Source organism: Ursus maritimus, unplaced genomic scaffold (assembly GCF_017311325.1).
Source record: "Ursus maritimus isolate PB19 unplaced genomic scaffold, ASM1731132v1 scaffold_7, whole genome shotgun sequence".
Classification (NCBI taxonomy): domain Eukaryota; kingdom Metazoa; phylum Chordata; class Mammalia; order Carnivora; family Ursidae; genus Ursus; species Ursus maritimus.
This window is the reverse complement of record NW_024426885.1, coordinates 53,807,069-53,821,908: the sequence shown is the minus strand read 5'-3', so window position 1 is coordinate 53,821,908 and position 14,840 is coordinate 53,807,069. Positions and strand designations below refer to the sequence as shown.

The window sequence follows — 14,840 nt, the reverse complement described above, 5'->3', positions numbered from 1 at the left end:
ATCGGGCCAAGTCATATGACCTTGGCTAGAGGGCCAGGGTGGTCTTTTCCAGAATCCCATCGGCCAGCAGAGAGCTTGGTCCCATATCCCCCACCTGGGCTGGACCCTGACGGTGGTTGGCAGGTGAAGCGTTCACTCCAGGGGGCCGCCACGGGCTCATTATGCTGTGGGCAGGCGGGGCCGCTCGGGGCCTCAGATTCCTCACATGGACTCTCCCCAAGGCATTAGGATGTAGCCTTTCAAACTTTGCCATTCCAGCACACCTGAGGGGAACAGAAAGGAGATGTGCATCCCTGGAAGCCAGGGGGAGGCTGGAAGTTCTTTTATAGCTTTAGGTTCGGTCTTAAAAAATAAGTTGTTACATTGTGTTCCAAAATACCCTATTTATTTTAGTATAAAACAATCGCTTGCCATTGAACAACACAGATGCTTTGCAGAGATGCTCTTGGTTTATCGATGACTTCACATCCTCCTCCTTCCTCATACAGATGGAGCCCTGCGCTGGGAGTCTGGAAATTTGGGTTCTAGTTGTGGGACAACTAGCAAAACGCCTTCAGCTTCTCCATCTTTAAAATGGAAAGTTTGGGCTCTCCAAAAGGTCTCCGAGGTTGTTCCGACTCTGTTCCATGATTTTACTCTTCTTCCTCCTGCTTCTCACCTCCTCCCATCACCTTGGATGCTGCCGTATCCTGCTGTGCTGTGTGACCTTGGAGAGGGGACTTTGCCTCTCTGCTCTTCAGTTTCCTAATTTGTAAAGTGGGTAGAATAATGGCTACCAAACAGAGTAGCTGGGATGATTTAATGACATAACCTGGGTGAATGAGCCTAGTACTCTGTCTGGCATATCCACAGAGCCCAGTGATTGCCCGGTATCTTCCTTTTCCAAGTGTTAGTCTTCTGGTCAGGGTCTGAGGGTCATGTCCATAGAAGTCCTGAATCTTGAGTTCACATATCAAGTGTTGAGATGTGTAGGGTTGTGGAAACAAGGGCTCTAAACCCAGAATGCCTGGGATCTGAATTCCAGCTCTGCTATTTACTAACTGTGGGCCATGGTCAATTACTTAATCATTCTTTGTTACCTTATCTATTAAATGGGGAGAATAATGGTAAGGATTGAATCAGACGGTACATGGAAACCTCTTAGCCCAGTGTCGAGAGTGTGGTTAGCACTCAGAAATATTAGTTATCATTGTCATGTTAGAACTGTCCTTTCAGGAGCGCCTGGGGGGCTCAGTCGTTAAGCGTCTGCCTTTAGCTCAGGGTGTGATCCCAGAGTTCTGGGATCAAGCCCCACATCAGGCTCCCTGCTCTGCTGGGAGCCTGCTTCTTCCTCTCCCACACCCCCTGCTTGTGTTCCCTCTGTCACTGGCTGTCTCTCTGTCAAATAAATAAATAAAATCTTTAAAAAAAAAAAAGAACAACTGTCCTTTCAGAAGTTCACTTAGAAAAGCTCATTAGTGTTCTTTTCTAGATAATAGTCCCAGAGTTTGGAATCCTTGCTTACTTAGCTTGATCGTCAGAGCTACTCAGTAAACACGAGAATCTGTATTTGGGGAAGAGTGTTCCATCTTATAGGGTAAACTGAGGCTTTAAAAGAAGTGATTTGCCCAAGGCCGTGATTCTAATCTAACCACCCCTTTGAGAATCAGGTGAAGACTATAGACTCGCTCTGCAGAAAGTGACACTGTGTGCCCGTGACATTTTGCACAGTTCCTGGAGGTGCAAGGGCCTCCGGAGCTAAGGCAGCCAGCCCGTCCAGTTGTCTGCAACCTCCTGGTTTTAGTATGTCTGCCTCAGTCCCAGACAAACCAGGGGGTTGGTCACCCTGCCCGAAGGCTACCTAGGGAGAGCTGTGATTCCCGGGGGAAGGTGCCCTACACTAGGGCTTCTTAGGCAGGGCTCTAGGCCAGGCATCCTGGGGGCCTCTGGCCAGGGCTGTGTTTCCTGGGGAACAGGGACACCTCAGTCCTCTCCTTTGAACAGAAACCACCCCCTGTACCCAGTCTGGCCTCGATTTCCTGGAGCCCGGGCCACATCTTCCTAACCTCTGTGTTCTCCAGCACTTAGCACAAGGCCAGCACCTAGTCACTGTTGGGCGAATGCCAAGTATTGTAGTATGTTGTGAATTAGAAAGGGTGCTTCCATTTGCAAAAGGCAGAAATCCAACTCAGCGGACTCAGGCCAAAGAGAAAAACGTGAGGGGAGGCGGATTTATTAGCTCATGTAGCTGAGAAGTCCAGAGGCTGGAGCTAAACTCGGGCACAGCTGGCCGCCCACCCTCAAACCTTCAGGAGTCTCTCCCGTGCCCCGTGTGGCTCTATTTGCCCCCTGCTGGCCTCATTGTCAGGCCAGCCCTTCCCGGGGGGTGCCACAGGTGGCTGCCAGCAGGGCCAAGTTAGCGACCCCGTGGAAGGAGGGCTCCTCTTTCCCATTCAAGCACAGGCCCCAGGGTTGGCTTTGACTGGTTTGTTTGGGACACGTGCTCATCCCTGAACCAATCGCTGTGACCAGGGAGATGGAATGCTCTGATTGGCTAAGGCTGAGTTATGTGCCCATCCTGGAACAGAAGAATTGAAGGGGCCTGCCCTCATCCGAGCCACTTGGAGGAGGGGGTCTCCACATTAAAATCAGAAGAAAGGGGGACAGGCCCAGGTCTCAGCTGTCTGTTAGCCACCTAAAACATGGTGAGCCACAGTTCTCTGTGACGGGCATATACACGCTGTGACAAGTGGTCAGGCTGGGGGCAGGGAGCCTGGGTCAGAGCCCAGAGGTGCACAGTGAGCTGGGGCAGTCCACGGGGTGGCGGCTCCCGCTGGGCTTCCGCCACCTGAGCAAGGTGCTGAGGAGTGGACCAACCTCCCATAGTTGCACTCTGACCTCTCCCATGGCCATTCCAGGTTCCTCTGTGACGCAGCTGCTGGCCCGAGACATGGACAATGACCCCCTGGTGTTCGGCGTGTCTGGGGAGGAGGCCTCCCGCTTCTTTGCCGTGGAGCCCGACACAGGCGTGGTGTGGCTGCGGCAGCCGCTGGACAGAGAGGTACGAGCTGGCCATACCCTGCCCCAGTTCTTTCCTGGGGGCAGAGGCAGACACTGAGGGAGGCCGGCTCATCCTCTTTTAGGGGCTTCCTCTGAGGCCCCATTCTGACCCCGAAGTAGCATCTTCCTGCCTAAATGGAGTCCCTCCTCCACGATCAGTGCTGACATCTGGACTGGGGATTGGAATGGGGTGGGTGGGGTGTCCCTGGGTGGGTGGGGTGTCCCCACCAGAAGGACGATGACCCAGGGTTCATCCGCCATAGAATGGTGGCTCCATGGTATAGACAAGTCGATCCCCATGAACAGTGTTCCCCTAAAGGACATTTTCCAGAGACACAGGAATTGGTGACATGGCAGCCCTTAGCAAATTAAGGTACGAGTTTGAAAACCCCAACCTTTGCTTTCTCCTTACATTTAAAGCAATGGCCACAGAGGTGTCTAGCAACTTGCTCAAGATCACACAGCAGTTTAGAGGCCGAGGCCAGATTAGAGCCCAGGGCCCAGGACTCAGGACATCAGCGTGCCTCCCTCTAACTCTGCCGTCTCCCTCCCTCCCTTCTCTTTCAGACCAAGTCTGAGTTCACAGTGGAGTTCTCTGTCAGCGACCATCAGGGGGTGAGTGTCTCCTGAGGCCCCTGCTGTCCTGGGAGGCAGGGTCCTGGGCCCTTGGGCAGAAAGAGGCCAGGGGCCAATGCCAACACTAAATCCCGCCCCCCCCCCTTCTCTTGCCAGGTGATCACACGGAAGGTGAACATTCAGGTCGGGGATGTGAATGACAACGCACCCACTTTTCACAACCAGCCCTACAGCGTCCGCATCCCTGAGGTAGGAGCCCCCAGGGTCACGCTTGACGGACATGGCGGGTGGGCTGCTGCTCCAGGGCCACCTGGGAGTGGGCTGAAGCTGGGGAAAGGGCAGCTGCAGCTCTGCTTCTCCTGCCCACACCGCAGCCCAAGCACCAGCTCTGGACAGGTTGGTGTACGTGCCGACACCTCTGAGGGTAGGGGCCCGCCTGCCACTTAGGGAGAGTGGGTCGGTGGAAGCCTCGGGTCTGGTAGAAGGCCTGCCTGGGATGAGCCCCACAAGTCCAGCTGGAGGTGGCAGGACAGGAGTTGGGAGGGGCAGGTGTTATGGCCTCTTTCCTTCCATTCATAGCCAGCGTGGGCCTCGGGCACATGGGTCAGCAGGCCCGATCCCAGACTTTCCAGCTGTGGCCAGAACGCGTCCCCGCCCAGGACACAGGAAGCAAACAGCTCCAGGAAGGGACATCTTCCCCTAGCCTTATGCTTGCCCCCCTGTCTCCCTGGCCCTCTGCTCCTTTGGGTCGTCTGTGTACTCTGAGTGTGTTTGCATGAGTGCATGCATGTAAAACCAAGCATCACTGGTAATTGAGAAGTACAAATTATTGCATTACAAACGGTTCATTAATAAGCTGGCTGCCGGCTCCCAGTGGTACTAGGGTTCTCGTGGCTTACTGTCCCTCTCCCAGTGACTGATGACAGTCTTCTGGGCTAGCAGTTAGCCATTCAAAGACCTTGAAGGTGGTAGGTAAAGAGCTTCTGCTGGGTGTCCCTCAGGGCTGCCCTCAGGGCTCTGGGTTGAATGGCAGCACTAAAAGTTTGGCCTGGGAACCAGGGAAGATGGAATCCACTAGGGAGAGGCAGGTCAGCCCCTTTATATTATATGTCACTGGATCAGGAGACTGGAAGAGTCTTTAGAAAATATCTGTTCTGTTTATAGATGAGAAAACTGAGGCTCAGTATGGGACAGTGACTTACCCAAGGTCACACAGCTTTGCCCCTGAGCCTCCTGACTCCCAGGGCAGCCTCAGATTCCCTCCAAGATGACAAGACCTTGTCTCATGCCCTCTCCCCCATTCCTGTTCCTGGCCCTCTTCACTCAGCTATGAGCCAATGGTCCTATGGTTGTGCCAGATGGCGGAAAGTGAGGACAAGTGTGTGGGTAAGAACACACCAGAGGCTCCCACGCCCTGCCCGTGATGGGGCCGGGCATGAGGAGGGAGCACCCGCAGTCCCAAGCATGGGGACACAGTGCCCTGGGCTGTGGCCAGCGTGTCTGGGACTGCAGCTTGGCTCTGGGCCCCCTCTCATTTGGAAGTCTCCCTAATTTAATTAAGGGGCTCTACGTGCCAGCCTGCACTCTGGGCCCAGGCTCAGAAACCAAGGGCACGGCTCCGAGTTAATGAGCCTTGGACCCATTGCTCAGCTGCCATCCTGGCAGGCATGGCTGCCCTCTGTCCTCCCTCACAGGGGGCAGCAGGCAGCAGCGACGGCAAGGGGATGAGAGGTCACATCCCTCCTCCCCAGCCTTTGGGCCAGGGCCAGCCTTTGCCTCGCTACCTTGCCAGGAGATATGACCTCCAATGCCTCCCTGTCGGAATCCCCTGGGATTCTCCGAAGGCCTCTGCCTCCAAGGAGAGAGCCTCTTCAGTCAGTCATCTAGTTAACAAATATTTATTGAGTGTCTGCTGTGGGCTTGGCGCTGAGCCAGGCTCTCGCTGCCCAGAGACCTAGAAGGCCAGAAGAATGTGCAATGACAGGAGCCGGAACTAGCCCCAGGAGACCCCAGGTCCAGCCCCTGCTCTGCTTCCAGAACGCTGAGTCTGTTTGGCCATGCCACTTACCCTCTCTGGGCCACAGTCCTTATCTAATAAAAACAGAGGACAGGTAGGATAAAGTGGCCTGCCTGCTGCCCATCTGATGAGGAGAAGGTGGGCTGAGAGGGGCCAGCTACGAGGACATACAGTTCTTGGAGGACAGTCTGTGTGGGTGCTCACCTGTAAACATCCCCAGGCCACCTCCTGGACTTGATACGTGATGCCCTACTTAGGGCTGCTCAGTGTGGCCGGTGGGGTGTGGTATCAGCTGCATGAAGGCCTAGCCACTCCTGACCCGAGGTGGCTCGGCACCGACCAGCCCTGGCCTGGTGTGGTCACCTGAGCTAGGACTTAGCTGCCTGGCTCAGGCCCCAGCTGAGGTACCAGCAAAGGGCCTGCTGGCTCCTGGCCCAGAATTGAGTCTGGGTTCTCCTGCTGGCCTTGAGGTCACCCTGGCAACCCCAGGCCCCTGCCCTAGAAGCATGATGTATGGCAGAGGCCCTATGGAAATAAGTAGGGTGAGAATGCAAACGAGAGAAAGAGGGGGGGACCTGGAGACCCTGTGAGGTGTCATGCTGAGGGGTTGCCAGAGTGACCAGAGAAATTTCAGCAGGCTTCCTGGAGGAGGTGGCTTTCCAGCTGACTCTTGCCAAGGTGAGCTGTGGAGCTCCTGTAGGTCAAGAAACCTGGGGTTTAGTCCTGGCTGTTCCAGCTACTGGCTGGGTGAGACTCTGGGCCTGTCACTGCCCCTGCTGGCTTTGGTTCCAACAGCTGTTAAACTGGGGAGTTGGACCAGGTTCCTTCTAGGGCTGTGAGCCTGTGATCTAAAGATGAATCCCAGCAGGAGAAGCTCCTGCTTCTCCTTCAGTACTTCATTATTCCTTAAGGGCTGGCAGAGAAGCTCCCGTGGCTGTTTCCATCTACTGAGCTCCACTTCGGGTCGTGCCAGCCACCTGCCCCCTCTCCCTTACCTTCTCAGAATCCACTGTCCCCAGCCCTAGGGGCCCTGATAAGTTGGGGGTCTATTGGGCCCAGAACCCAAAAATGGGTGTGAAGAGCAAGTTTATAGGGATACAAATTCTAGGTCTACATAACAAAGACGTTTCTAATATTGAAATCTAGTGCACAGTCTACCCCCTACCCTCCCAAGGATGTACTGGCTTCCCAGCCCTGGAGTGATGCAAGCTAAAGTAGGAGAACCACGTGTCTCAGAAGCCATTCAGAACTGAGTGCTAGAGAAGGGATGAATCAGAAGGCCCTGAACATACCCATCAGAATTTCCTGGGGGACTAGTTAGGGTGCATACTCTTGCACTCCTCCGACTCTGAATCCATAGTTTGGAAAGAGCCAGCCCAGGAAGCTGCATTTTTAACAAACTCCCCTGGTGACAGCAAGCCCTGGAGACATGGCCCATGGGGACCCGTGTCCTCGGGCTGGAATAGGAGTGGGTGGGAGGCTGGATCAAGGCCAGGCCCTGCCCCTTTCTCCAGCAGAAGCTCACTGGCCCCCTGCCCCGCAGCCCTGCCCCTCTCCTTCCCGAGACCTCCTGCCTGGCTCCGCCCCTGCTCAGGAGAAGCCAGACAGGTGTGTTTGGGTTTCTGTGCTCCTGGTTCCCCTCCTGCCCAGCCCTCTCCCCTCACTAAGCTGTTCTACATGTAATTATCCATTTTATCAGGGTGAAAGGCCCTGCAATTCACTTGTCGAAGCCCTAACGAGGCAGCGTGGATGCTTTCAAGTCCGTAAAGAAAAGGGAAATCCTGCTAGAATTGGCAACTTAATTCCCCAAGCCAGCCTCGACAGACCTCATTAAGCCCCCGTGTATTCATTTCAGGCTAATGGCTGTCATGCTGACTGCTGTTTGATTTGCTGTAATAGACTTTTATGGCGTTCCAATTTGCTCAAACGTGTTTGCCTGTGTCTGTGCCCAGCGGCACCGCTCCGCTACCTCCATTAGGGGTGTGTGTCCGCCTCGCTGACCTTCAGCGCTGCCCTGTCCCCTGTGTCCTCCTGGGCCACCCCCCCCCCACAGTCCTCCTGGTGCGCCCCGGGGAGGTGACCCTGGAGCCAGGGTGTTCAGGCTGGAAGGTGGGCGTGAGGTTAGAAGTCAGATGGTGCCAGGTGGCTCCTCGAATCAGGGAGTCAAGGAGGGCTTCTGTAATCTCAGGCACGGTTGTGTCCTTGAAGTTCTGACAAGTTCAGCCACCATAGCTGGACAGTTGAGGCTGTTATCCACCTGGCCTCAACCTACCTTTCTTGCTTTCCCTGCCGGCTTCTTCTGCATGGATCGTCCTGTCAGCCCAGGGGCCGATTCAGTGGCTGTGAACCTGGGTCTGCGTCTCTCTTTTCTCTCACCCCAACACACACACGTTGTGCTGTTCTAACTGGTACGGGAGTGTTTTCTTTCTGCTCTCAAACTGACTCAGTTCTGCCGGTCCTTCAAAGCCCAGCGCTGACCCACCATGCCCTGAGCCACTCAATTTTTTTTTTTTTAAACGAACACAGCAAACGTTTGCTGAGCAGCTATGGAGCAAGGCCCAGGGATCCCAAGCTGACCTGGACATGTAGGGTAGAGCAAAAGGACTCTCCCATTTGCCAGCTGTGCAAGTTCAGATGGTGACTTAGCCTCTCTGGACCCCAGTTTTCTTATCTATGAGATAAGCCACAATATTTGTCTTGTGGGGTCATTGTGAGAGAAAGAATAATGCAGGTGGGTAAAGCCCTCAGCCCTCTTTGTAGCTCATTGTATATTCAGTAAAATGCTCGGGACTAAGACCAAGGTCTTGTCCTCCGGGGAGATCATTTTACAGGGAGAAAGACAAGAGGATGTCTAACTACATGTAAACGTATTAAATGCCATGGTAGCTTAGGGTGTGCAAAGCAGGAGGAAAGCACTGTGGAAGGAGTGACCTGGCCTCTACACAGGGGCTATTTGTTTGGGACCTCACAGGGTGTGTAGAAGTTTGGTAGTCATAGAAGGAGACTGTGGTGTCTCTGAATGTCATATACTCTCTGTCCTTTGGCTTCTTTTCATATATTGGAATTTCCAAAAGAGGGAAGTGAACTCTAACCACTGACCAGGGATCCTGTTGAAGAGGGCCAGTGGCAGGTGGCATATGCGTGTCCCTCACTGGTACCGAGTGTTCCCTTGTGGAAATAAAGCTGGGCTGGAAGTGGGCTCCCTGTGTCACTGTGATGGACAGGTCCTGCAAAGATGTCTGTCACTCATGGCTTTGTGTGACCAGCTGTGAGGTGGGGAGGAGGCCAGAAGAGGGGAAGGGTAGACTGGGATGAGACAGCAGGCGCCTGAAGCCCCCTGCCCTGGCTGGAGGCACAGTCCAAGCCAGGGTCCCCCAAGGCCACCCCATCTCTCCATATCACTTAGCAAGGACAGATGAAAGTCACTCCTCCCTGGAGCTCCTTACTGGAGACAGGAAAGCAGGGAGAAGGAGATTCCTGGTGAGCATGTGTCAGTGAAACAAAGTAATTCATTTCTATGATAATAATAAGCCGTTGTTATTGTTGAGAGTTTCCTCTGTGCCCAAGGCCGTGTTTTCCATGCACGTGGGAGCTCCCTGAGTGCTCACTGCCACCTCACGGGGTAGCCACGTTGTTAGTCCCATGCCACGGGTGTGGACGTGGGAACAGAGAAGTTTCATGACTTGCCCAGAGCTAGTCAAGGATGGAGCCAGGATTAGGAGACAGGCCTGATTCTACCTGCAAAATGGAGATAATTATGCCTGCTTTGCAAAATTGTTGTGAGGATTAAAGTGAATGGGACCGTGTGTGGGAAGTGCTTAGCACAGGGCCCAGCATAAGCAAGTGTCCAGCACACGGTCGAGGCTGTAGCTGCTGGTACCTTCGTCTCCCCCGCCATCCTGAGCAGGGACTGTGTGCCCTCCGTACCCAGCCTGGGGTCCAGCTCATGGACCAGAACTTCAAGAATGGGCGGAGCCCCACTGCTCCCTCTGCTTCTTGGACAGTTGGGAGGACGGCAGGAGCCTTCACATGAAGGGCTCTGCCCCCACCAGCTTTCATCACCCAGGTGAGGGGTCCTTTATTGCTCACAGTGTCCCGGGGAGAGCAGCCAGGCCCGGTGCCGGTGCCGGGGTGGAGGGGGTGCCTGCATCTCACAGGACTCCTGAGAGCTCACTGCTGGAGCCGGCCAGGTCCTGAACCTTGGCCATGCTCTTCTCAGTGTGGTGGGCACACGGGAGCCCCGGAGGGGTGGCCAGACAAGGCCCCGAGCCTGCAGAGGTAGGCATGACCAGACTTATTAGCACCCACTGGGGCCGACAGCAGTGCCCCCAGCTGCCCTCCTCACGGCATGCCCATCAGATGCTGAATGATTTATAAACTGCATCCTTGGGTTGCAGCGAGAGGTGGGGGGTCGGGGGGCTCCCACTGGCTTGGGCCGGCCATTCCCCCCTGAGATGTCAGCTCTGCTCATGAGAGTGTCGTCTCCCACGCCAGGAGAGGCAGTCCCTTGACAGACCATATAATTTATACCTTGGGGCTGTGGTGCCCGGCGGCCCCCCTGCATCTCTAACCAGCCACCTATTGATCTGGGAAAGGGGGACCAATACATCATCTCAGGGGCCCTGGATCTGCTGGCCAGAGCCAGAGTGGTTTTTTTAGCCGGGCGGCAGCCCCGAGCTATGCTATGTCTCTGTGCCCCTCAGTGAGCACCCCGAGGTGCTCTGGTCCTCTGGTCCCCCACTGTCTGCACAATGACAGGTACGTCCTCTCCGGCAGCGGGCAGGTGCCACAGCCTGCAGCAGCCAGGGCACTGAGCTTTGGGCTTGTAGCGATGAAGTGACATGCGCACATGGGCAGAGCAGCAGGGCCACTTGTTTCTACATAGTCTTGAGGTGCAATTGTGTGTGTGTGTGTGCGTGTGCGTGTGTGCGTGCATGCACACACGTGGGTGATATGCTGAGTATGTACTTATTGAAGTAATATTGTCTATATCCGAGTATTTTCCCTTTCATCTGGCCTCGTGACAACTCTGTAAGTTAGGGGAGAATTTTTCTTCCCATTTTAGAGATGAGAGAAACTGAGGCCAAGAGAAGTTTCACGATTCCTCGAGTCCCCCGAGTCAAGCATACTTTCAACTAGAGCCATAGTCTTGCTCTTTGTTATCTCCAGCATCTTCGCATGCGTCTTTTTGTAGCTTTGCCATGACCTGCTTATAATTTGACCAAAGTCGCAAAGATGAGACCCTGATAGAGCCAGGATGGGGGCAGATGAGCAGGGAGCTCGGGGCCTCATGCACAGGCTTACCGCCGTCCAAGGCCGAGGGCCGTCACACGCGCCCTGTACACAGGCGGTAGCAATCTGGTGGACAAGCTCCACTCGGCGCCCACTGCCCACTCTCTAGCATGAGGACAGGATCCTGCCATGCTCGTAGTGACACCACTACCTAGAGTGCCCCGCCTCCAAGAGTTGGGTCCCCGGATGTGCATACAACATTGTTCTGTGAGAAGTAGAAGACCCATCCCTACAGGTGAACGCCAGCCTGCTCCCCTGGGGTCCCCCACGACCTCCGTGACACCTCCTCCTTCCATGCCCACGGGGGCACGGCCAGGGCTGTGAGCGCCCTCCGCCACTCTCCGCACAAGGAAAGAGGGCAACATGGGAGCAGGGGACAGAAGGAGCCCAGATGTAATTAAAATTATTATTTTGTTTGAACAGTAATAACGTTCTTCATGATACCGGTTTCCTCGCCGGTTCTAGCTGGGAGTCTTCGGGGGCTCCTATAATTCTGCTGCAATGGCTGAAGGACCCGCTGCCATGAATATGAAGCAGGGGCCCAGGGGCAGAGCCCGGCTCGCGTGCCTTAGGGGTGCACTGGCGCAAGCCGGCACACCTTTCATTGTGCCCCCGCCCTATGAGTAAAGACCGTCTAAACGGAAGGAGACGAGAGCCGGCTGTGAGGAGATGCTCCTGTCGCATGGTTGGGCTGCCAGCCCCACGCGCCCGGAGGCCACCTGTCGTCTTCATCCCCTTTCTCTTAAATGGTCTCCTCTCCCCCGTGGTGGGGCCTCTTGCCAGAGGGGTCAGGTCTCCTGCCTGCACCTTTTTCCTCCAGACAGTGGGGTCTCCTCAGACCCTGGGTGGTCAGCAGGCTAAGGACACTGATGGAAGGACCTATGCTCCGCCTGTGACATGGGGACCCTGATCTCTGCTGTGGCTCAGGGTGATGGAGCCACGCACACACAGGTTCTGACTCCACACCGGGAGGCCACGAGCAAGATGCTTGGGCTTTCAGAGCCTCAGTGCCTCCATCTGTAAAATGGGGGTATGTTGGGGGGGGGTGAAAGTTCCAAGAGAGCCCATGTATGAAGCACCACACTCCTGGGGTAGAGGATGGGTATTCCCGTCGTCATGAAGAGTTCTCAGAGAGCCTCAGGAAAGTCACTTGGGGTCCAAGGAGCTTGACAGATGGGCTCTATTGCTATGGCTGGATTGGTTGATATTGGGGTGGGAGTGGTCAAGAAGCTTACGGTCCAGCGGGAGACAGGAAACATGTGGAAAACATGAAATGAAAACATGACAAAGAAAAAAGGAAGCAGTCACCGAGAAATAACTGGTAATGATGGCCTGAGAGCATTCCAAACGGGCTCCTTGGAACCAGCACCAGAGGGACCATCAAGGTGACTTAATCTAACCACACGTTCTGCACAGGTCGACAAAACCAGGCAGAGGAAACCATTTCCCCAGGGTCCCCCCAGGAGTCAGTGGCAAACCGCTGAAGACCTAAGGTGACTGGGGAAGATTCTCAGGGACATGGTCTCCAGAACCCATGAGCCTGAGCCCATCCCTCCACTGGAGGTGCAGCGCTGTTCGCCCAGGTGGGGTCTGATGTCCAGAGCCGGGCTGGGGAGAGGGGAGGGGCACTGCCTTGTGGACTCCTACAGCCCCCCCGCCCCCCCGCAAGCTCAGAGCTCAGGAGCGGTGGCCTGGTGGGCTGCCTTCCGATGTAGGGCGCAGGGGCCGTGTGAGTGTATTGGCAGACCGCTGGCATGCCGCTGCTGTTTCTCCTGTTCTGGAGACTTTGGAATTTTGCCTCAGCCCCTTGATTTACCCAAACAAGTTGGAGTATTGTCAGAACAGCGTGGGGACAGGCCCCGCAGCCCCCCTTGACAACGAGGCCCCCCACACAATAGGCCGGTGTGGGTATGTTTGCAGGCTGCCTGACCCACCTTGTTTCCTATCAGGAGGGGGGAATACAAGAGAAAGCGAGCAGGCGCTTTGTTGATGGAATTATTATAATTTCTCTGATTCCTCAGCAGCCTTTAATTACTTTGCAACTTTGTGGCACTGGCTAGAAGCTGGGAGGGGCTGGGCTCTCCCTCTTTATAATAACCGTAAGTGGAAGCCTCCCGTCCGTCTATGAAAACGCCGGCTCTTCTCTCCAGATGCAATAATACAGCCGAGAGATTTCACCCAGGGCATAATCACTAGGTACGATGTAATCTTCCCCGCTCACTGTCTTCATCACCAGTAGGCCGGCCCACTTTGCAGGCGTGGAGGACTGCCAGCCACAAAGAGCCGAATGTCCGGGCGCGTCCTTGTCCAGGAGGGTCACAGGCTCAGGACGGTCCCTCTCCCAGTCCTGCCTCTGAGAAGGCCTTTTTCCCACGGACCCCCTCCCCTCTATCTCCCTGTCTGAGCAGAGCCACACCTCCTGCCATTCCCAACACAAACCCTACATGTTAGAAATCCATCCCATTTGCCTGAGGTCTAAGCTCTGGGCTTTTCTGTGCTTCCTACCCTAGATCCTCACTGTGGGTGACTGCTTTCCTGCTGCCCTGCCTTTGCTCATGCCGTGCCCTCCCCCAAGATGCTCTCACTCATGCCCCCCTGCACCTTCTTCCTCCCTCCGTTTAACTAAATCCTAGTCTTCCTTTCTTCCTTGGAAAAAATGAAGTGGGGGAGGTTGGTACTCTGTCCCCATTTTACAGACAGGCAAGCCAAGTGTGAGCGAAGTCAGACTTGCCAGGTCGTTCCCTCTGGAAGTGGCTGACTGGGGTCCCACCCCAGGTCCTTCACCTGGTCCTCTCTCTGCTAGGCTTGAAGGCACAGGCCTCTTTTACCCCTTGCCCTTGGAGTTGCTGCTTATACCCACTCGATGCTGGCTTTGAAACCCCACTCCCAGACCCACCCGCTGCCTCCTGACCCTGGCCTGGCCTTTCCCACTACTGCGGGCAGAAGAGGTTAACCGGGTACAAATCTGGTTGCTGAACCTCCCTGGGGCTGGCTTAGCCAGAGGCAGCGCCTCATGTCTTGGCCACCTGTCTGTACAGCTCAGCAAGTTAGAGTGGGGAGAGCTCTACCCTGGCGGAGACAGGAGCCCCACCACCTGCAGCTGGGAGACTTCGGTGAGGGACCCCCCCCCCTTCTAGATCTGAATATGCCCTTCTGTTAAATGAGATTGGTAATCCTGGGTCTGTCCATGTCATCGTGGAGATCAGGGACAGGACAGACAGGATGGCCTTGAGCTTAAAGCCTCATGCAAGTGGGACAGATGAACCCCTGGAGTATTTTCTCCAGTGCCTCCTTCCCTCCCAGCTTTATGAGTTTTCTTTCCTTTTTTCTTTTTTTGAGTCTACATATTATTTAAGTATACGTACAGAGAAACGAACAGTCATAAGTGTTCGGCTTTACGAGTTATTGCCAAGTGAATGTATTTGTGTAATCACAGCTGCATCAAGAAACAGAAACTCTCCAGCACCTAGAAGCCCCCTTGTGATTCCCAGTCCCTCCTCCTATGGGTAACCTCTATCTTGGCTTCTATCCCCACGGAGTATGTTTGTCCGTATTCATCTCACTGCCTGCAGTCTGTTTGGTTTTTATTACCACCTACACTATGGAACAGGCAGCTCCCTCTGGGAGGTCACTTCCCACAGGGGTTAGGATCAGTGCTAAGGTTAGTGGTTTGGGTGCTGCGCTCACCGCTTCCATTTCCGAGTCCCCGGAAACGAAGTGTCTCTGCTGAAATGGGTGTGGCTCATGTAGGGCTGCCACGGTGCTCCTCCCGCAGCGCTGCTCTGCCGGGGCGTGACCGAGTGTGCGCGTGTGGAGTGTGCGTGTGCTCGGCCGGCAGCCTGCCCCGGCAGGACCCTCCCCTGCAGGCATCACCTCTACGCAGACTCTGCCGGGGCGGGGGGGGGGGGGGGGGGGG

At 55.2% G+C, this 14,840-nt stretch overlaps 1 protein-coding gene across 1 annotated transcript in view; it reads left to right on the top strand.

Moving 5' to 3' along the window:
* The window catches only part of LOC103668017 (cadherin-23), a 264,181-nt gene that overhangs the window by 69,243 nt on the left and 180,098 nt on the right, over positions 1-14,840 (top strand). The window contains exons 3-5 of the mRNA XM_040624110.1: positions 2,898-3,040; positions 3,607-3,654; positions 3,772-3,864. Of these exons, the coding sequence (XP_040480044.1) occupies positions 2,898-3,040; positions 3,607-3,654; positions 3,772-3,864 (284 nt within the window). The remainder of the gene's footprint in view (positions 1-2,897; positions 3,041-3,606; positions 3,655-3,771; positions 3,865-14,840) is intronic.